Source organism: Pleurodeles waltl, chromosome 11 (assembly GCF_031143425.1).
Source record: "Pleurodeles waltl isolate 20211129_DDA chromosome 11, aPleWal1.hap1.20221129, whole genome shotgun sequence".
NCBI classification, from domain to species: Eukaryota; Metazoa; Chordata; class Amphibia; order Caudata; family Salamandridae; genus Pleurodeles; species Pleurodeles waltl.
In genome coordinates, this window is record NC_090450.1 from 535,848,596 (window position 1) to 535,871,879 (window position 23,284).

Sequence of the window (23,284 nt, forward strand, 5' to 3'; positions counted from 1 at the left end):
AAGGAGGGCTTGTGAGTTGGCAATTCGCCACTGACTGGCTGCTTGCGATGCCACTATTTTCACTGCTGCGTCGAATTTACGACTTTCCTTATCAGGGTGTGGCGCATCCCCTGATGACTGAATTAGCCCGTTTTCTTGCAGCCCCCACAACCACTGAGTCCGGAGGGAGCTGTTCTGTAATAAACACAGGGTCTGACGGGGCGGTTTATATTTCTTCTCGACCCTTGGCGTGATTGCTCTCCCTTTCACTGGTTCTTAGAAAAACCTGTTGTGCATGTTTAAGCATGCCCGGTAACATTGGCAGGCTTTGATACGATGCATGCGTGGATGCCAGTGTTAAACAGGAAGTCATCTTCCACTGGTTCTGAGTGCATTGTTACATTGTGAAATGTTGCTGCTCTGGCCAGTACCTGCATGTAGGACGTACTGTCCTCTGGCGGCGAAGGTTTTGTCGGATAACACTCTGGACAATTGTCCGAAACTGGTGGGTCGTATAGATCCCAGGGGTCCGCATCGTCTCGAGTCATCCCAGTATGTGTGGGTGACTGTGCCATTGGTGTACCCACTGGTGACAACTGTGGTGATTGAAGTGGGGACGTTTGTGGTGAGAATTGTGGGGGTGGTGACCTTTCTCTAACCACTTTGGCTTTTGGTTGCAGCTCAGTCTCGTGAAAAGTCAGTTTTCTTTTGGACTTGAGCGGAGGGATGGTTTGTATCTTCCCCTGTGTGTTTCTGGATTTTTAGCCTTTGCTGAGTTTGATCATACTCTTCAAAATCCAGTTCCTGCTCAAATCTGTGCTTTTCTTTGAGCTGTAGAGAGAGCCCCTGCTCTTCCATGTAGGATGTCTTTTTCGGCTCCAAAGCCGTTTCTTTCGGTATCGAAACCCCGAAGTAGATTGGCTGTTTCGGCTCCGAGTGGTTTTTTCGAGGTTTACTCAACTCGATTATTCGATGCAGACTCTTTTCGGTGCCGGTTTCTCGACAGGAGTCTGAAGTCTTCGGCACTAATTTGGCCTTTTTCCGTGCCGATGTTACTTGGTCGCCGTCTATTCTGTGGGTTGAGCCATGGTCTCCTGGCAGTGGCATCCCCGAGGCCTTTTGTTTCTTGAACTGACCTTGGGTGCGGGACGGGGCAGGTGTACTCACTTTTTGTGCCGCCGTTGGTGGTCGATCCCCGTCGGATTCATCCGAGTCCGAACCCTGGATGGATATCCGCATCTCTTCTTCCTCGGCGTCGAGATGTTGTGACTGTTTCGACGCCATCTGTAACCGTCTTGCGCGATCTCTTAAGGTCTTCTTGGATCGAAATGCTCTGCAGGCCTCACAAGTATCCTCTCTGTGTTCGGGCGATAAACACAGGTTACAGACCCGATGCTGGTTGTGTAAGGATACCTGGCATGGCACTTCGGACAGAAATGGAAAGGGGTCCGGTCCATTAGTTCTTTGTTGACGGGTGTGGTCGGGCCGACCAGGCCTTGATTAAGTGCGGAAGCCCCGAAGGGCCGCCGAAGCGGTCTTGTTGTCGGTGCCGATGTGATGACACTAAACCGGTCGCGAACGCAAACAATACCGACGAATTTCGTTGATTTTCTACGTTTCCCCGATTTGAATTATGGAGCGAAGAGGAACACGTCCGAACCCGATGGCGGAAAGAAAACAATCTAAGATGGAGTCGACGCCCATGCGCAATGGAGCCGAAAGGGAGGAGTCACTCGGTCCCGTGACTCGAAAAGGCGTCTTCGAAGAAAAACAACTTGTAACACTCCAAGCCCAACACTAGATTGCAGGATAATGCACAGCATGTGTATCTGCAGCTACACATGCCATCGAACACATATAAATATATACATATATATATATATATATATATACATACATACACACACAAACACACACACATATATATATATACACATATACAGATAAATATCAACCTCAAAGTCGATCAATGCGAATTAGAAGTTGATGAATGTTGTTTCCTAGCAGTCAATGATGACTTCAACAGCGATGTGAGCCTCAACGTCGAGTGTGTGCTTCGACAGGGAACGTCTATTTTTTTGATGTTTCTCACAAGATCGTCCTCTGTGGGGATCCTTGAAACAAGAGAAGGGCGCTTTGGTGGAAGACAGACGTTCCCCAAGGCCTCCTGAGGATCCAGCTGTTCCTCTTTGAGGCCATGAAACCTGATTATCTCCCTGTCCTTGAGAGTATACCTCGATAACTTCTGGCAGTGAACAAAGGTCTCAAGACCATGGGACTCTGGCACACAAACAATACAGATTCAATGTGGGTAGGTCTGAGTCGCCTTCTTCCCAGAGGAAGGGCACTTCATAAAGAGTGAAGGCATTCTCAACAGAAAAATTAAGTCCTTTGTGTCAGACAAAGGGTTCTCTGTACTCTAGGTGCTGTGAAAAATCAAATGTTAAATTCTGAAATGGTTTGAAAAAGGTTTGCACTGGATTTTTCTGACTAAATTGTTGAGAAATGCAGAGCATAGTGCTCCAGGGTCCTAACAGTAGGAGATAGAAAAATTAACTGACCTAACACATGATATGATAAAGGCGGTGCTGTGAGGTTCTTAAAGGCTCAGTGCCAGTTTTCTCTGTTATTCTTTGAATGGAAGTCTATTGGCTAACAATGTCTAATTCCTTTACTTTTCCTTTTAAATAAAGGTTTGTAAAGGATGTTTTATAGTTTATTATTTACACAATTTTCTGTGATTGGGTAGCTTTATAAAATGAAAAACCCAATGTAATCTGGACATTTTTAGCCTCTCTATAGGCTGTGTGTGTGTGCGCACAAACATACGCAAATTTTAGGAAGTGCTTCAGGTCTCCGCACATGGGCAGAACTATTCAGTGCTTATGACTATTGATGAGGACATCCTGAAAGAGAAAGTCAGTACCCTCAAACATGTTTAGTATTCCTAATGGTAGCTGGACATGAAGCACATCTTTCTAAACTGGATTTGAAGAGGCACTTTGCTGGCTTTTATAAAGTAAACCAGATCACAAATGTTTTCACAAAATCAGGTGCCAGGGTAGTTAAGCCGAACAGACCTCTTTAAAGTTAAGTCAGCAACCTTCAAGATTTATACAATGAGTAGGCTTTAGATTTTGTCCTATTCTTCCAGGCAAGACACAATCACAAAAAATCTATTTTGAGTGTGATATGAAGATGACCCTGGCTACTTACTGACAGACCAGAACACGGCTTTGTTTCAGTGAGTCCCCATGCGCCTACACTCTCAAAAAAATACACCTTTCTGTCTACATGCACTGTGTAAATCTAAAATAGGACTAATGCTGACACTTAAAAGTAGTTTGCAGTTTAAGTCAGTTTTTATGCTGTCGCGTAGGCTCTCATTATTCTAATGAGACTACTGGATTTTGAGCAGCAGGATCGTCCACGGTGTGGGAGACTGAGTCTAACCCACTGCGGGTGACACCTGTCGCTCTAAATCCGGGTTTTGCTCCGTCCAACTAGCAGTGCCTCATCTCTACCAGGGGATAGTGATGATTGGGCAGCCGAGCGCATGACATACAAGGCTTCTAAGGGAAGTCGTGGACACTCAGGTCACATCCGGTTCTCTCATTTACACTTCAGTCTCATATATAAACGACAAACAGAGGCAATATATGTTTTAATAAAGGGTTTAATAAAACAACTGCATTTTAGATAGCAAAGCGTGAGCTGCAATAACCAGGATGACACAACATGACAGTATTAAAATGGTGACAAGAAGAGTGAAACATAAAAATAACTATATCATATTGTCACTATGATCGATGGATATTTTCCTATCTAAGTCACAATCTGAGCACATAATGTTAAGCTCTAATTCTGCCTTTCAGGTTCCCCTGGGAAGACAACAACCCTCATACCTGAGCAAAGGCCTGTAGTCTGCGTTAGCATCTGTAGCGAAGCATTCAGCAATCAGCATACAGTCGTGGTTCCCTGGCTGGAATCTCCCTCTTAACGTGTAACAGGACTAGGAAGTGTTTTTATAATAACAGCTGATGTTCTGAGAAAATGTCCCTAGGTAAGGATGCGTATTTTCTACGAATGTTGGAGACTAAACTTCTACCACGTTCATCAGCAATGTACCAAACTGTAGCCTTGAATGAAGCACAGAGTGATCAAGAATGTCTTGTTTGAGAGAACAGTGCTGGGCTAGGTAAAAACAGTTAGATGAAAATAAAACAAGACCGTAAAAATGGTTACTGTAAAAATAACAATGCAAAGCCAAATAAAATATATCTAGGTTAAAGTGCACAGTGGCCTACTGTGTAAAAATAACGTGCATGGAGCTATAACTAAAATGGCTACACAACAATGCAGCCCACCCATCTCACATGGGGTTAAGTATTGGAGCAACAGATAATGTATTCCTAAAGGATACTTATACCTCTTCCTCACTACATCCAAGGTGAACAACAAAAAACAACCACATGGATAAATGACTACATAAAAAGAATTAAAACACTACTCAACAAACTGCAACACAAGTGGAGAAAATGAAGAGATGAAAAAGATAAAAATCATTGCAAGTATACCTTCAAGAACACCTTTCCACCTCTGAAAATTTTTTAAGATATCATTTACAGAACCAGCACAGGGATTGTAGCTAAAAGCTTACTCAACAACTCCCTGGAAGTAGGCCCTTTCCCAAACAAGTTGGAAAACCTCATACATTAGACAACTCTTCAAAAAGAAAAACCTTGACCCAGCAAACTATATACGAATATCGAATGGCCCATTCCTACCTAGTTATAAAGAGGTTTTACTTAACTTTCCAAGTTTACAGAGGAAAATTAATTTAAGTCATATCAACAATCTGGATATAGACCACGCAGAGGCAGGATCTACCCTCATATTTGGGTGACCTAAAACTCTCTGTAGGCAAGAACGGAGTGGCTGCTTTGTTGCTTCTGGATGTATCGGCAGCATCCAACACTGTCCACCACCACACAAGACCAATAAAAATCCATGGATCCTGAATACATGAAAATTATCTAAAATTTATTGCACTTAATCCAAAGACAGACGAAGCTTGGGATACGTGCCACTTTTCACATCAGCCTTTTATACCCAACAATGTGGGGTGCATAATTTTTCTTCTGTTATTTATCATCTACCGAACCCCTTTTCCAAGTGGGATTATTTCATACAACCTCAAGTGTAACATTACAGATGATATGCAAATCATTCTAAAATGGATGGTCCAGGAGACCATTAGCAATCAAAACTGGACTGCTCTGTGCCATAAATGCATGGATGATTAGTAACCACCAAAAACTCAACAACCAAGAGATCATGTTACCTGTTGACAATGGTAGGAACACCGGCCTACCACCATGTGGACTAAGGAACCTGAAGCCCTTCTAGTGACTCAGAGGTAGGAAACCTAGTGGCAACCATGAATTCAGATCTATCCTTAATAGCAAGTCACAAGGTCACAAACAGCAGGTGGTACACAATGTAAACACTGTGATACTTCTTCCCCTACAGTGGAAACCAACAAATGCTACAAACTATCCCCACATTGATTATTTCCAAGTTTGACTAAGCTAACTGCCAATATCTTGGCCAGCAAGGCTTCATCGTATGCAAAATACAACTAATCCAAAACACTGCCATAAGACTTCTCATCTACCTCCATTTTTAAGTGAACACATGACTCTAGTCATGCAATCACTTCACTAGCTACTTGTAGCTAGGCGAGGAGTTTTCAAGGCATTCTGTATTGTCAAAAAAAAATGCTCCCAGCAAAAAGACCAAAATACCTACAAGTTAAAAATCACACAATACAAACAAAATAAGACATTGCTCTGCAGCCTGCACCATGGATCAACACATAAGCTTACTTTAAGAAATCCATAGGGGGCACTGCTTCCTCAGTACAAGCTACCAAGCTCAGGAACTCACTACCCGCCAATACTGAAAGAATTCTAGAGTATTCACACTTCAGGTGAGTGGGGAAATCCTTGCTTTTTCCAAGATAACTACATCATCCCATATTACTGGGATATAACATGAAAAAAACTCCTAGAGTACTATCTACAGTCCACAGATATGGAGCAAGCCAACCAGCACACAACATTCTATGTCCAGGTAAGTTATGAAGTACTTACCTGCGTCTAACTGGGTATTATATAGAAAAGTAAATTCATATAGGACCCTTTAGCCCATCACTAACAGCATAACACTCCGCAGTTGGGCAGCCAACTGCAGTTCAAACAGGCTGCATAATAACTCTTGTATACCACTTGACCCTCTTACACTCATGTAAGAAAGAACCCCCACAGGTCATGTCCATCAGGCAGTACTATATCAGCCCACAGCAATAAACCAGTCACACCAATTTGGCAGACATGAAATAACTAAATAGGTCTTTCACATACTGCTGGCTAACTGGGACACTAATTTAGTTCACAATTGCAGATACTAACTACCTACATATTATGAAGAATTCTCTACATCACACAAGGGCAATCATAATTGGGATAACTGTAACAAAGTCACAGTAGATCACCACACCATGCCCCCCTACAGCATATGCCTCCTCGGGACCATAAACATTAACCTTAACATCGCAGAATGGACATCCCAGTGCAGTAACCAGATTAGTCAGTAAGAAACAGAAATACCAAAAAAGGGACACAGCAGTTCAGAGCTGCCATAATATTGACAATGGTAACCTGTGGTGTTTTCTCATACTTCATCCATCAGAGATCTATGAACCGTTTTTCAGGACACAATAATTGTACCTTAGTGGTCAGTGCGCACAACACAAACACACAGGATCTAAACTGCAAAACAAAGACAACACCCATTTACCCACAGACCAGTCAGTGTAGCAAGCTATGCATGAAGGCAAGAGATTCAGGTCACGTAGCAATAAGTAAGCATCATATAAAATATTACAAGAATTATGCTTAACAATATGCTCTGAGGAACTGCCAAACGAACACAAGAGTGGACGGATGAAAAATGAGTTTGAACTTTTCTTATTTTAATGCCATACAACGGTCTGATATATTAACATACTGTGTGCTAAACTTCTGGCTGTTCAAAGTTCCAGAATGTTCCAGACCATTGCTGTTCACCAAGATAACAATGGTAGCTCGGATACCAATTTGAGTCTGCTCCTTACTAACAATTTAACTGGTTAACAGAACTATGCAGCCAACTAAGCACAAAAGTTACAAATTACATTTGTATTACTTCTTTTATTTGGACAATCTGAATATATCTCTTAATTTTCTACTGCAATAAATCAAAAGGTTGGAAATTAAAATCTCTACTAGTATCTACAGAATGATCTAGTAGGTAGCAATTCCATAAGAACATGAGTTTTAGATTCGGAGTGTCACATTTTTTATAGTTGAAGTTTCAGATGCCTGAAAGACAAAATGCCTTTCTTGCAGCTTATCCTATTCCTTGAGAATAACCCCAGGGGTTAGTAACAAAGAGAAACATAACCTAAAATGAGATTGTGTGATTAGTAAGGTCTGGAAACCACGACACCTGGAGTATGGCAGTTAACATCCTAAACTCAATATATTACCTAGTTACAATATCCATGTCTCAGTGGCTGCTTCTTAGAGGGGGAGTTTGCAAAAGATTCCAATACATTTCTCGTGGTTTTCTGCAAAGCAGTTAGATCCATGTGATGGGGGATCATTCATAATAGGCTCTTTATTTAAGTATGAAGTTATATAAGTATGATGTCCTAATGGAGGGGGAGGGTCTGCTTTCCTCTCCCAGCCTACTCCCTGAGCTCTCTGACGTTTCAGGAATTTGTTGAGAAGAGCTTATGTTCTTTGACCACAGTGACTACTTTTAGGTTTTTAAAACTAACATATTCACTCTTTGACCTGTTCTTAATGTCTATACATTTCTCCTGCAAGAGGGATACCTTCATATTAAAGTCTTCATGTTCCAATTGTCTCATAGGCGGGAAGTTGATCAGAGCTTAAAAATATGTTTATTTGCGTTCACATTTCCTTATATGCATTCTCCCTACGAGAAAAGCTTTCATTTCAGAACCGGCTAATGATTTTCTATGCAGAAAGCATTCAGTCTATTAAAGAGATCCATACTGCACCTATGGTTGGCATCAAAGAAAGAAACCTCTTCTTGCTACTGTTGGGAGCACCACAAATGACTACCAGGTGATACAACTGCTGTGTGAGGGGATGATGAAAACCACTTGACTTGTACACGAGCTGTGCTCAAATGACATTTATGCTCTCCTAAATGTCTATCCCGATATAGCGCCTAAAACACAAGACCCTCTGCCTCAGTCAATGTTCTTGGGCATTCATCTTTCCAGAAACACAATGATAGGAGCTCTCTGTATGTCACTGATCTCTTATAGTTTTGAGGAGGTTATCACCCGAGTGCTTCTATATATAACAATTGCTATGCTAGGATAGTAAAGAAGTTCAGCTCCAGGGAGGGGATAAACACAAACAGAGAAAGGTAAGAAATCTAAAAAGAAGGAAGAAACTAAGTGATAATACAGCCAACCACTGGTACGCAGCGGGCAGGCCCTAAGCCCAATGTACATTTGTAGTATGATCCATAAGAGGCTGACTATAGACCGCTTCAAACTGCAAGACTTCAAAAACTGAACATGAAAGATTTAATAAGAGAAAAAAAAAGACTGAGAAAATGATTTCCTATACGCAGCATAAGTATGCAGAGTCAAACGCATATTATTTGCTAGGGCTTTAGAATTTAAACAGGTTGTGCACGTGCTAAAATGTGACTTGAATTGTCACAATGTGTAAAGGGGGCGCCATAAAATGTATGCCCCTTGATCTGGATGACTCTGGTACAGAGTGTCAATGGGGAAAATCGCTTAGTTAAAGTCAGTGAGCAGCAGCAGGCTTTCTTTCAGAAATACCAATGATAAGCTTAAAAAAAAAAAAAAAAAAAAAAAAAAAAATGTAACCAACTTAAGTATGTTAAGGACAGTTTTTCAACGGCCAGGACTCTTGTGGCCCAGGGGCAAGAATGTGCCTGGATGTTTCATGGGTAATCATTTTAGAAAATGAACCTTACAGAAATGCTTGTGCAACCCCTAAACATCGACAACGCTATACTCGCAATTGTTTGGAGCATCAGGTCTCTCTTGCGCGCACAAGTCCCGCATTTCTTTTCGTCTGTTTTAGGGAATAAAAATTGAAATACAGGCGGTGGCTTTTTTTTAAATCTCAGAGTACGAAAAACCAGGGAGGGGTAAAAGCAATGGTGAAACAGAAAAGCTGCTTGTTTACTTACTATTTCTCCTAGAAGAACCACGTTTTCTCCTCTTACAACAAATATGCCACGGGGGATGTCACCATATTTCTTTCCGACATGAATGCGCTCCACTGTCTGATGTAACACCAAGTTAGCTGTAAAAAGGAGGGAAATGCATTCCTGTTAGCTTATGTTTCAAATTTCCCAAAAATGTATTTGCAACTTTGACCTTTGGAATAAAGGCGGCCCTTAAAATGCCTGCAGCCACTGACCTAAGCAATGCATTCCAGAAGGGGCTGGTTCTGAATGTGTCGCTGCTCACAGCAAGCTGACCGTCAGTTAAAGCATCGCCACCTCAAAGTTTGTTATTTAAAAAAAAAAAAAAAGGTTTTCCCGTGTTTTGAGCCACGCCAATGTTTACTGTTTGTTAATGAGTTTTCTCTCCAGACACAAAAAGATGAATTAAATATTGTCAAACAAAGCTCAACTAATTCCTAGTAAGCGGTTCGCGTACACACCCATCTGTCCCCACTTTGCGTCCCTCTCCACCAGAGTACTGACTACTGAGGAGTATCACTCAAACTAGAAACCAAACACGTCCTCCAAATCAGTATAGCTATGTTACATCGGATATCCAACAGCACTCTCCACTCAGTATCTTCCAACATCGTTATAAAGACAACTTTAAATGTTTTAGCAGCACACGCTAGACAGAACTCTACCTCCTGCATGAGCAAAACAAAGCACTAAAGCCATGTTTGTCAAGCAATATAACAGAACTGTCACACACCACACCAGTAAACACTTTTGAAAACATATTGTAAAGACTAGCATAAATGAACCACGCTCTCATGAAACTATCAATCAATCAGTCGCATTTATAAAGCGCGCTACTCACCCGTAAGGGTCTCAAGGCGCTGGGGGGGGGGGGTCAGTGCTCGAAGAGCCAGGTCTTGAGCTGCCTTCTGAAGGGGAGGTGGTCTTGTATGGCACGAAGGTGACTGGGGAGAGAGTTCCAGGTCTTTGCTGCTAGGTAAGAGAAAGACCTGCCTCCGGCGCTGGCTTTGCGAATGCGAGGTACGGCTGCCAGGGCTTGTCCGGTTGAGCGTAGGGTGAGAGGAGGAGTGTAGAAGGAGATGCAGTGGTTGATGAGTTTTGGTCCGAGGTTGTGCAGGGCTTTGTGTGCGTGGGTGAGGAGTCTGAAGGTGATCCTCTTGTTGACTGGGAGCCAGTGGAGTTTCTTCAGGTGTCCGGAGATGTGGTGGTGGCGGGGTATGTTCAGGATAAGTTGTGCGGCGGCGTTCTGGATTCGTTGAAGTTTCCTCTGTAGCTTGATGGTGATGCCGGCGTACAGAGCGTTCCCATAGTCCAAGCGACTGGTGACGAGGGCGTGGGTGACGGTCTTCCTGGTGTCGGTGGGGATCCAGCGGAAGATCTTGCGGAGCATGCGGAGGGTGTTGAAGCATGCTGAGGTCACCGAGTTGACCTGTCTGGTCATGGAGAGGGAAGAGTCCAGGATGAAACCGAGGTTGCGTGCGTGGTCGGTGGGTTGGGGAGTGCTGCCTAGGGCGGGAGGCCACCAGGAGTCATCCCAGGCGGTTGGTGTAGGGCCGAGGATGAGGACCTCCGTCTTCTCTGTCATCCAGTTCGCTACTTCCTTCATGCCTTCGTGTAGTCTGGTTCTTGCTGAGGCGGGGTTGTTGGTGAGGGATAGGATGAGCTGGGTGTCGTCTGCGTAGGATATGAGGTTGAGTCCGTGTTTGCGTGCGATGTTCGTCAGGGGGGTCATGTAGATGTTGAAGAGGGTGGGGCTGAGGGAGGATCCCTGGGGGACGCCGCAGATGATCTCCGTAGCTGTGGATCTGAAGGGGGGGGAAGCGGACTCTCTGGGTTCTTCCGGAGAGGAAGGAGGTGATCCATTCCAGGGCCTTGCCTCTGATGCCAGCGTTGCTGAGGCGACGTATCAGGGTACCGTGGCAGACCGTGTCAAATGCTGCAGAGAGGTCCAGGAGTATGAGGGCCACGGTTTCTCCTTTGTCGGTCAGGGATCTGATGTCGTCCGTGGCTGCGATGAGGGCGGTCTCGGTGCTGTGGTTGGCTCCACAACTTAACCACAACTATCTTAGCAGCACAACACTGCTTGGAAACATAACACAACCCACTAAATAGGTTTCTCCTCAGCATCTGGCACAGCCCCTTCCAATCTGAAAAACTCCTGAACACAGAATCCAACATAACACCACACCAAACTGACCCCAACCTGCTCCCCACTATTCACCACCCAGATATCATGACATTATTGAATAACCAATTGCACAACTGAACACAAAGACTTCAGTGCTTGGTCCATAACAGAGGAATAATAGGGAAGGTAGGGGTATCTGGAAGATTAAGAATATATACAAAGCTATGAAAGGGAGACCTTTATCAGACAAAGAATAACATGGTCTCTGCAAAACAGAGGAAACACAAACAGAAGAAAACATGGAAACCCGAGTCATGGAGTAGAATACTGTTAAGAATTCAAAGGATTAGAGCACCCTAAAGAGAGTTATACAAAGTAGTTAATCCCATGTCACAGGAAAAGCTGAATCTACCCTACTAATATGCTACCTGAGGCTCAACTGAAGAACAACTCCACACATGCTAGAAGGAACCTACACAGATTCTGTACCATCACAAGCATTCACCAACGCATACAAACGGTAGCCAGCAAATATAGTTTCTAGTTTGTGGGGAACCCCTAAATTAACTGTTGCACCTCCACAGCTCATTCTGTTTAAGATGAGGGTCAGAGTATCTGCACCACCAACCTCACTGTGATGCACCCTGTCTAGAAAACCTAAACATACACCAAATCCACATGGGTTTAGATGGCGAGTGACAAGGTCCACATACGTGCGTGCAATGAATCCCATCAGTAGAGAAAAGCCACACAATTGCAAACTCGCTCAATGTGGCAGGTATGTCCACTGACTGCCCCATTCGGAAAGCAACCCACAAGTCATAAGCGCAAACTCACAAATCAAGGGAAGCTCTGCATCAAAGCACTACACAACACATTCAAAAAGGTGCTATACAAAATAACAAAGAAATCCAATTAATGCAACAATCTAATCATGCATCATAGCAACTATAGGTTATTTTAATTTGGGGAACCCAAGCTAGTGTTTAATCAAATAGAGGCTGACTTGGGCTATACCGTACAGCCCTCAGCTGTTCTAATGCCACAGGAGTTATTTCTCCATTTGAAATAAAGTGGGTTGGATGGCACTCATGTATTTCCCACTCGAATTACATCAGTGCAACCACTTGATGGTGACTTGGGCTTCCATCCTGGAATATTTATCCTACCCCATTCTCCCCATGCTTTACAATACATTACGCTAGGAGACAGTACATCGACTTCCTACAGAAGCTGACGTAGCTTGCTCTAAACTGCAGTACCCCACTTCCTCAAGAACTGGTACGGGTCCGACTTCACCTACAATCAGATGCAACTCTCTGAGCATTCTCATGATTGTCATTAGTTACTCTATTACCTATTCCTCTGCCAGCATGCTTTATAGGGCAGCGGTTCCCAACCTGGGTTCTGCAGCGCCCAAGGGTTATGTGACACATTCCCAGGCCTTGGCTGGGAGGAAGGCACTTCTCCATCCGAGGCCTCTGACAAACATGTGTTTTTATATTTATTACTTCCTTTGTGCATCAATTTTAAAAGCACTGCAAAGTTCCTTTTTAATCCAGCATCCTTTGAGCAAAAATAAAAGCATCAAGATAACTCTGGTGATTAATGAACATCCTGGAGACAGATAGGAGTTTTGTCTAGTGGCAGTTTTGACTCATCTAAGGTGTCGCAGATAGTTAATATGCCTGCTGCAAAGAATGTGTATCATGCAAAGAACAGTATTTTATGTGCATAGCACAGTGAGATACTGCTTTTGTCCCAGAGTCTTCTGTAACTGTGCAGTTCATTAGTTACAATCGTAATCTAGAATAGTGAGCTATGAACTGCCATTAAAGAGCTGCATGCAAAATGTATGGCGCAAATTAGTTTGTTGTTTTTTCCCCCAGTCTTTCACTTTCCTTATGCTGCTAAAAAGGTTTTGCTTGCGTATATATACATTCTTATTATTAAAGTCAATGCTAACCACTGTGTTGTGTTCTGAATCCTGAGTTTGTGCTTCTCCAGACCAAGCACTCTTAGAAAACGCCTACCAGTGTGGATGACGTGAATCCTACACCTTGTAGTCCCCTGTAAAGTGCTCCCACATCCTACACTGGTATGAGAGGTGCTATAAAACAAATGAATTGCATATGACTGAGGGTATGGAGAGATAAGAGGTACTTATTTTACTTCCTTTCTCCACCACATATATATATTTTAAACTTTATTGGTATTTTTATAATGTCTGGCATCAGTCATGATTGAACATTACAATAAAACAAAACATAACAAGCAGTGCATTTCGGCAATTCAATGAAGGAACATTCTCAGAGGCCTGAGCAATGGCAAGGGCAATACATACAATCTGGATCACGTATCCACCAGAGCTGGGGCCCCTACTTCTCAAGGCACATTAATGCCCAGGTGACCCAACGACCACAGATGGGGACCACCAGGCAACACTATTAGTCATCAAACGTTACGATCATAAATAGAAAAAATACTACAATGGCGTCTGCACATCACCCCCCCCTCACTTGAGCCGTCAAGGGAATCATACTCATCCCCCTCTGTAAAGTTGTGTAGTAGGGTACCTGACAGAACTACGGCATCCAAGGTCCCTCTGTCTCTGCAGGTATTACACATATGCACTTCCTCCGCCACTCCCTATTCAAGGAAACCCCTCTGCCATGATTCCTCCCCGGGAACCAGAGCACTCATCCAGCATATGTCCATTCGTCTCTTGCCTAACAGCAACGCCAGTTGGGCCATTTTATGATGCATCTGTCGTCCCCTGGGCCTAGGTACCACTCCCACAAGGCAGGCCTTCGGGGTCAAGGATATCCCTAAGCCAGTCCCTTGTTATCTTCGGAACCACCTTCTCTCAGTATCCCCAGCCCCCCTATGTCCAGGCTAGATGTAAAAAAACTGGCGCCTAACTTCCCACATCTCGTGCACTTCGCCACCCTATCAGGAGTTATTCAATTAAGGCGCCCGGGGGTCACATATGCGCGGTGCAAGAATTTAAAATGGAGCAACTTAAATCTGTGATTGCAGAACAGTTTCTTCACCAGCAAACGCACTTGTGCCCAATCCGTGTCTGGTACCGGCTCCTCCAACTTCCTCGCAGCACGTGCCACACACCGGGGTAGCACCTGATCACCTCTGACAGCTTTATAGAATGAGATGAGGTGCCCCCCCTTCTCCCAATCGAAGCAAGCCTACCACCACATTTTCAGCTTGGCATCCCAGTCAGTGTGGTGCAAGTGCGCCACACTTTCCAGCTTGGCATACTGAAGAAACTGGCCCGGCCCCACCTCAAAAGTGTCCTGAGCCTCCGGGAACTCAATGAATACCTCCTTGGGGTAAAGATACCCACTAGTCTGGCAGCCACTGGCCCTCCAATGATCCATAGACATATCGATATAGATGGCACTGAATGAAGCAAGATCCCAAATGCGGAGCTCCCTGTCGAACTGCTCCCTACCCAGCACTTTACCCACGAATGCCTCCCAGATTGCAACGGTCTGCCTCACCAGATAAGGAGCTCCCTTCGTCGACCTTCCTCCTCTCATCAGTAATTGAACCAATGTGTCACCACCCAACATACTGAGGAACAACCTCTTCTCCCAATTATCTGATACTGTCAGCCATTGCGCCGCATGATGTAAATGGGCCACATAATAGTAATGCTGCATATCAGGCAGGGGAAGACCACCATTCTCCATATCCCGTTTAAGAACAGACAATGCCACCCTACGACGACGTCCGGCCCAGACCAAGGAGATAAGCAACCTGTCTAACATCTGGAAAAAGGAGGAATGGATCAGGAACATGGCATTCTGAATCAGATAAAGGCAAGGCGGGAGAAAAACCATCTTCGCCACAGCTGCCCTACCCATCACAGACCGGGGCAGTAGACTTCAAAATGCCACTGACCCCTCAAGATTAGTCATGACCCTATCCTCGTTGAGGCATCTATATGTTTCCTCCAAATGGGCCACCTATATACCCAAGTATCTAAAACCTTCCAATTCCCAGTGGAGGCCAAGCTCAGGCAATCGATCAGCACAAACCCCCACCAAACTGCCCATTAGAAACAGGAGTGACTTCCCAACATTTACTCTGAGACCCGAGACCGTGCCAAAGGTCTCAAGGAGCCCCAGCAAGACAGGTACCGCCCGGGCAGGGGGTATGGGCATATATCAACGCATCATCCACGTATAAAGAGAACATGAGTAGAAACACCAATCTTAACTCCCCATCATTCCATATCCCTACGCAGCAGAATCACCAATGGCTCAATAGCAAGGGCAAATAGTTGTGGCGAGAGGGGGCCCCCCACCTAATGCCCCTTCCCACCTCCCACTCCCCTGATAAGTCTCTCTCAATTCGAACTTTAACTGTGTTGGTATACAAAAGCCACACCCAACTACAGAAGACAGGACCAAATCCCATTCCCGCAGCACAGCCATAAGGTATGGCCACTCCACTGTATCAAACACCTTTTCCAAGCAGAGTGATACTAATGGCAAGTCGGAAGCACAGGCCATCGTTTCGTGTAATTTATGAGCGAGTCGATGAATGTTAAGAGAGGTACTACGTGCAGGCATAAAGCCACACTGATCTTCATGAACCGGTGTGTGGACCACCGTCGACAGCCGTGTTGCCACCACTTTTGCACAATATTTTTACGTCCGTGTTGAGCATCGTGAGGGGCCTGTACAAAGACGGGTTGGCCGCAACCCTTCCAGGCTTGGGCAACAAACAGATAACACCCTCCATCATCGTACGCTGTAGTATCCCGCCATCCTGAACCTCATGAAAAACCTCTAACAGCTTTCCTGTTTGTGTGGCAGAATAAGCTTGCTAAAACTCTGCAGGAAATCCATCCCCACCCGAGGCTCTGGATCTGTTGAGGGCCTGAATAGCAACTCAATTCCTCCACATCTAACTCACTTTCCAATTTCTGTGTAAGCTCAGGGGCCAGCTTGGGCAGCCCAACTCCATCCAGCTAACCGCCAATCCACTCGGGTGGACCTACCACTCCAGCACTGTACACTGCACAAAGGTGCTCCAGGAATACCTCCAGGACATCCTGCCTACTAGTTACAAGATCCCCATTCAGTGTGTGGACCTGCAGAATAGGTGGGTCCTGTTCCTGTCTCAATATCCATGCAATGAGCTTGCCCTATTTGTCCCCTCCCTATGGAGTGGCTGACGATACGCCCTAAGCGTGCACCTGTCCCATGCCAACTGCACTTCGCGCAGATCTTTTAGCATCTCCTGTCACATATCCTGCGATGTCTCCCCAGAGCCCTGCAGAACTGCCAGCCTGCGCCCCCAAGGTCGCCTCTAGCAGGCACCGCACTCCACATGTCACACCCATACAGGCCCCACGCATGACAGCCTTAAGTGCCTCCCAGCCCAATGCCTTGGTGGTCGCAGACTACCAATTAAACTCCAGATAATCAGTCAGAGCACCCGCAATAGCCTCTTGACATGCTGGATTCGCTAAAAGATCTGGAGGCATGCGCCAGCCGCATACATGCTGCCCAGGCGGACCCCACTGCAACACCGGCGCACGATCAAATAGGAACCAACCCAAATGTGTCACCTCCACCAAGGACTGCAGATCTATGCCACTCACTAATATACGATCCAGATGACTATAACAGTTATGTGTCAATGAATGACGTGTAAATTCATGACCCTCTGGATGTAAATCCCACCAGCTATCCCTGAACCCCAAATCATGCATAACTGCTGCAAGAGAGGTCCACATCAGCGGTTTAGTGCTCTGTCAGGCCAGTGTCGATCCATTCGGCCATCCAGGATACAACTGTAGTCCCCTGCCCATATAATCGGTCTCTCTATACAGCCCTCCAATAACTCTCATAGGTGCATGAAGAGTAATTTATCATCTATATTGGGTGCATAAATGTTGAGCAGTATAACCTCTCTACCATCTAGCATCCTCTGGACCAACACATAGCGTCCCTCCACATCTGCTTCTCTATATGGGTGTCTGAAAGGCACCCCACGTGCAATCCAAATGGCAACCCCTCTTGCATAAGAAGAGTATGTTGCGGAGAACAGCTGCCACTCCATTTCTTCCCCAACTGCTGAACTTCCTCCCCCACTAAGTGGGTTCCCTGTAGGTAAGCTATTTATATCTTATTACGGCGGAGGAATAAATGCACCCTACAATGTTTAGAGTAGCCCTTTAAGCCCTGGACATTCCAGGTCAAGATGTTCATGTGCTCCGCCATAATGATCCATGATCTTCACTCAGCCCAAATGAGCCGTCCCACCTCCCTGAATTACCATCCTACCATGCCCCTCCACATATTAGAGATGTGTATGAATTCACACATGCACAGCCCCTTCTTAAACCTAGGAGAGTATTAAACAAGTCAAAACACTCAACACCCCCCTTCCCAGACAGGCAGCAAAACAATTGAAACAACCACCACTGCTCATCCATAAAGCACCATGCTGTCAGGACCCATAGCCTAATCCCAACCCACTGAAACATGGCCTACCACTCATAATAGAGAGAAGCTGCCCTGCCCCAGATCATATAACATCTCAACCGGTGACCAAGTATTACAAGTCAAGACATCCACATCCCCACCAATCCCTTCCCCTCCCCCTCCACCCGCAAGACCGCACTCCCCTCCCAAAGCACCGGAGCAGACAAGATAGAAATGATGGAAGAAAAAAGAAAAGGGGAGAACAAGTCAGAAACATGGCGTGCACAGTACATCTAGCAAATGTACAGGCAAGTGTAATTGCCAACAACTGCCACCACCCTCTGCATCAGCCGTCTCCATGGATTCAATTGTCACATCCTGACATGTCAGTGCCATCGTGCCATATTCCTGGATCTCGACCCTGGTCTGACTTGCCCCCTCTCCAGGGGACAACTCCAACTGTCCAGCTGCCTTCCACGACCTCCAGTTTGATCTACTGGCCACACGTGTAGTTCCATCGTGCTTCCTCCGGGGTCTCACCCCCCACAAGGTACCTTGTTCCATATCTCCAGCCATGTCCACATATCTTCTGGCATGTAAAAAAAACAACAACAAAAACAAGGGACTTGCCTCCATGAGAATTAGCCGGGCAGGATACAGCAGCATATAGCGTATGTTCAGCGAGCGCAGCTTGGCCTTGACCTCCAAGAATCCCTTTCTCGATCCATGTACTTTGTTGATGTAATCCGGATATACTGAAATCTTGTGATTGTCAAAGTGAACTGACTCCATTTCACGACTGGCCTGAAGGATGCAATCTCTGTCCTTACAGTTGAGTATGCAGGCTATGATGGCCCTCGGGGTGCCCGAGCCGAGGGGGAGCAAATAATGCACGGTGTGCCCTTTTGATCGCAAATACTGGACAGTCCAATGGGTTTGAGTACCTCTCGCACCCAACGCTCCACAAAGGCCTCCGGGCCGACCCATCAGCCCGCACTGGGAACCCAATAAGCCGGATATTGTTGCGAAGGGACCTGCTCTCCGCGTCCTCCACTCTGTCCTCGAGGGTCCCAGCGCTGGATTTAACCTCCGCCATCTGTCTCCGCAGTGCATCTACCTCTGTCCGTAGCTCGAAAATCGAGCCCTCCGTGATGCACACCCTGTCGGATACCTTCCAGCGGTCCGCCTGGAGGAGATTGATCTTGACTGCCACTGATTAAATCTTCCCCTCCAAGGCCTCCCTAGATCCCTGAATCGCCGCCAACAGTTCAGCTCTCGAAGGATCTACGACAGGGGTATCCAACCCAGCATCAGTCCCGCGCCAGGTCAGGAGAGTCTCCCATTGCCCAGACAGGGCAGCGTTGGTGTATAACTCCATGGTATTAACCAGCAACAGGCCAGTCGCATGCTTTTACCCATCAGTGGGGCCCCAATGGGTGCAACAGCCAATATTTGGTAGCAGGATAAGTCACAGGGGATGAGAGGCAACCCTCGCCAGTTCAATAAGTTCTGGTGACTATTAGGTGTCTGCAGTCACGTAGTTAGTTTCACCCCCTCAGCTCTGGTCTAACAACAAGGACAGCTCGGCCTTTCAAGGGGTCTATCAGGGTCCCAGCACACCTTCAGGGCCCAGTGTCTCTTCTCCACTGTTGGTAATGCCGTGCTACTTGGGGACACCCTGACCAAATCCAGTCACCTTCAGTGGGCACTCCCAGAAACGTCTCAGGCTCCAGGTCCCGAGGGCCAGTCCCAGCTCTGCCTAGGGCCCTCGGTCTTCAGGCCCCACAGCCAGGGCCTGCCCCATCACGCTCACCTCAGGGGCCCTGGCGTCACTGCAACACACCCTCCGCCGCAGAACCAGGTAGCTCCAAGCCCGGCCTGGCCGTGCCACTCCTCTCCGTTAGCCCTCAGCACTCCAGCAAACACACCGCACTTCAGACCCGATGAGCCAGGCAGTGCACCGCTCAAGCAGAGGGAGACAAACTTGTCCCACCTTCGCCATGCTCTCCTCTGGCCCACTCTCCTCCACGCTGCTCCCTCCTAGGCGGTTAAAGGCCCCAGGTGCAGCCCCCAGTCAGCCCGACACTCCAGGCACCAGCTGCAGCCACCAAGCTAGGCCGCGAGCACCAGCATTGCGCTCACAGACCACCGCCGCTTATAGGGACTTGGTGTGTACTTGTAGGTGTATTTTTTGTGACTTACTGTTTTAATGTTTGAAATCGTACAAATTGCTTGGGGGTCCCAGGCTTCCACTTATGATTCAGTGTGGGTCCTCCGGAGTCAAAAGGTTGGGAACCACTGTTAAAGGAGATTACCAATGAACTGTTTACACCTCCCTCACATCACCACCAGTTACCCTAGCACGACTGTGATTCCTTATATTTTCATGTCTCTGCCTACTGTTCACAAACATTCACAGCCTCTGCAATCTTTCTGCACCAATCACTTGGTTCTCATTAATGGATCCCTACCTCAGGTTTACAACCCCCTCCTACCTCTTCCCCCCTCCTACAACCTCTAAGTGGTTCTTCTACCAACTTCCCTTCACCAGCCTCCTCCTCATCCGTCTCCAGGGTTCTTCCCACCAGCTTCCAACCCAGTTACTAAAGTTCTTTGGTTAATCATGGTCACAATGGGCTGTCCTACTGATGTCCATGACCTGCCTCCTTCAAATTGTACCTTGCAATTCTACACCTGCTCATCTTGTGTAGATGTCCTATGCTGTAGGAAACAAAAATAATACCCATGACATCCACTGGTGTCCTATGGATGACATGGTATGACCTACAGTACCACACGTTCTGCAGTACCTTGCTCACACCTCTTGCATATTTTCATCGTCAGACGAGACACAAACTTTACACCCAGCCTAACTGTGGTTGCGGACATGCCATGAGTGACTCAAGATTTAACACACTGGGTACTATACAGAAGTATAAGATGACCCAGTGCAGAGCATTCAGGTTGTGTAGCAGTCACTAATATAGTCCACAAGGTTCTGTACACCAGGCATGAAACAAGGTCCACTGTTTAGACTGAAAGGGCTAACAAAATGTCGACTGTGTGTAACAAAAAGCTTAGTGCTTTGATTGCGAAAAAACACATGCCATCACCTTCCAAAGCTGCTGAAACTAATAGCCAAACTGAGAAATTTCCTAGAGGTAAAAATTAGGTAGTTTACAGTTGACCCACTATTGTTGCCAAGGTTTATATAAGGCGTCTTCAAACCCTACTGTAGTTAAAAGCAGGACTTAAGATCTGGATGACATGGTACGTTTGAAAGTGCACTTATCCAAGGTGTGTGCACAATATTGCTAGAAAATAGGACTACGGCTATCGAAACGGAAGAAAGGCTGCACTTCTTATGGCATATTAGGATTATGTTGTGTCTGCTTGGGCACTAGACAACACCTTCACAGGAGAACGGAATTAGGGCTAAAAACTGACTAGGACTCTTCATGCTTCTCAGGGATGAGTGCTGAAGTAAAACTCTGAGCAAAAAACAGCTCGCACACTGGAAGGATGGGCTGAGTGAAGATTATATTTGAAGCCTGAGGTGGTTGGGATGGGCTTGCTCAGGTTGCTTGTGAGAATGAACTGTGTGATCAGTCCAAGAGAAAAAGGAGTGTACCCAGTGGCCTAATGGGTGACATGAGAAAGTGGATTATTAGTTGGGGTGGATGGAAGTCCACCACAAGTATCATCACTATCTTGTTAGGTCTAGTAAATGTTTCAGTAATTTAAACTTCAGCTCAACCCGTGGTGGCTAGGGCCCAGAGCAGACAGACTTAATTTAAGAAAATGTGTAAAAGCGTTTAGAAGTATCAAAACAGTAATAACAAAAATAACAGTCAACTTCAATTTATAAAAATAATGACAATCTAATAAAGAGACTCATATGAATTTTGAAAGTGTTAAGCAAAAACAGAGACAAAAAAGCATTATGCACTGCAGGTCAACTGGTTGTGGTAGAATGGTCCTCAATGCAATTTCAAGCCAACCGTGTTGTAGCGCTTGGCAGAAACACTAATTAGGTCAGACCCAGTTGGAAATTTTACTTAGTGACTTAGTCATTTTCCTAGAAGTCAAAATCCTTTTGTGTAGCAAGACAGCAGGCTGCATCCAAAGAGGGCTCCACAGCATCGGATAAACATTGGACAAAATCCAGGTGAAGCCATTGGTTTGGACGGGAAAAGTTCTGATCAGAAAACTCAAAATTCACACCCAAAGATGTCCTGTCGCCGGCTGGATACTTCCGACTCCCTTGCCCAATCCAGTTTTATTGCGTTCAGACATAATTACTTTTTTGGAGCTTGCATTCCTCCAGCTGCAGGCTGTAGCGGGAAAGGGCTCCACAAGGCAAGATACCTTCTCTGCGAGGTCCTACTGAATCTGATTTGCTGCTGCAGAAAAGCTCCCAACAAGAGAAACCAGAATCTTCAACGTACCTCGGTCAGATCAATTTGGCAGGTTTGACCCGGTCCTCTAGAGGTCTTTGGAGCCAAAATGTTTCCAAGTCCCAGGTTTTTCAGGATGTTAGGAAGAGTACCTTTTGACACAGTCAAGGGTGCGAAGACCTCAGGAACAGCCTGTGGGGGGACAAGACCCATACCAGCACGATTCAGGGCAGGTGAAGTTTGAACTGTTCGGATGAAGTCTTCTGGAAAAAGCTTCTTCCAGCTTGCCGTTACCCTGTAGCTTCATAGGTGGTTTGACAACGGAGCCTAGCAGTCCATTTCTTTGTCCTAGATAAAAGTTTGAGCAGTTCTAGCCCTTCAGGTGTCCTCACAGGTCTGAAACATCAGGCACAGTCCTCCTCCTCTTTTTGCACAGGTCCAGGGTGTTTTGAAGAAGGTGCCCAGGGGTGGCACATTTGTGCCTGGCACTAGGGCATGGATGGGGATGACTCATGGATCCTTCCTAATCAAGAGGGAAAAAGTTCCCATTGGTAACTATATGCACTTTTGCAGCAGTTTCTCTGTGCCCTACTGCAGACAATCACAAAGTGCCTCTCTCTGCCTATCTCCAAGATGGTAAAACCCTTCTCTAGGGTGGGCACCCAAGTTCTGCACAAGAGGAGATCTCTCCAGGGATATGTGCAACCCTTCCTCCATGGTTACTTCACACAAGTTCTGTGTGAAGACCCCTTCCAACTGGGATTAGGCCTTTCCTGACTGGTGGCGGAGGGGTGGGGGCAAAGAAAGCAGCCTACTCAGTTGTCAGCTAATATTTGCCTGTGAAACTGGAGGACCCCTTGAAGGTATTCAAGTCGCTTTTCACTTCTCAAATGGTCATTCCGACAAAGGAAAAAAAACACCCAGGCCTTTGTCCCTGCTCTGGGAGCAGTTTTCAAATTTTATTCAGGGCTTGAGCACCCAGATGGCCACAG

General features: G+C 45.9%; 1 protein-coding gene across 1 annotated transcript in view; it reads right to left on the minus strand.

The window, feature by feature from the left end:
- Positions 1-23,284, minus strand: part of LSM1 (LSM1 homolog, mRNA degradation associated) — a 277,709-nt gene that overhangs the window by 52,722 nt on the left and 201,703 nt on the right. The window contains exon 3 of the mRNA XM_069213946.1: positions 9,292-9,407. Coding sequence (XP_069070047.1) covers positions 9,292-9,407 — 116 coding nt within the window. The remainder of the gene's footprint in view (positions 1-9,291; positions 9,408-23,284) is intronic.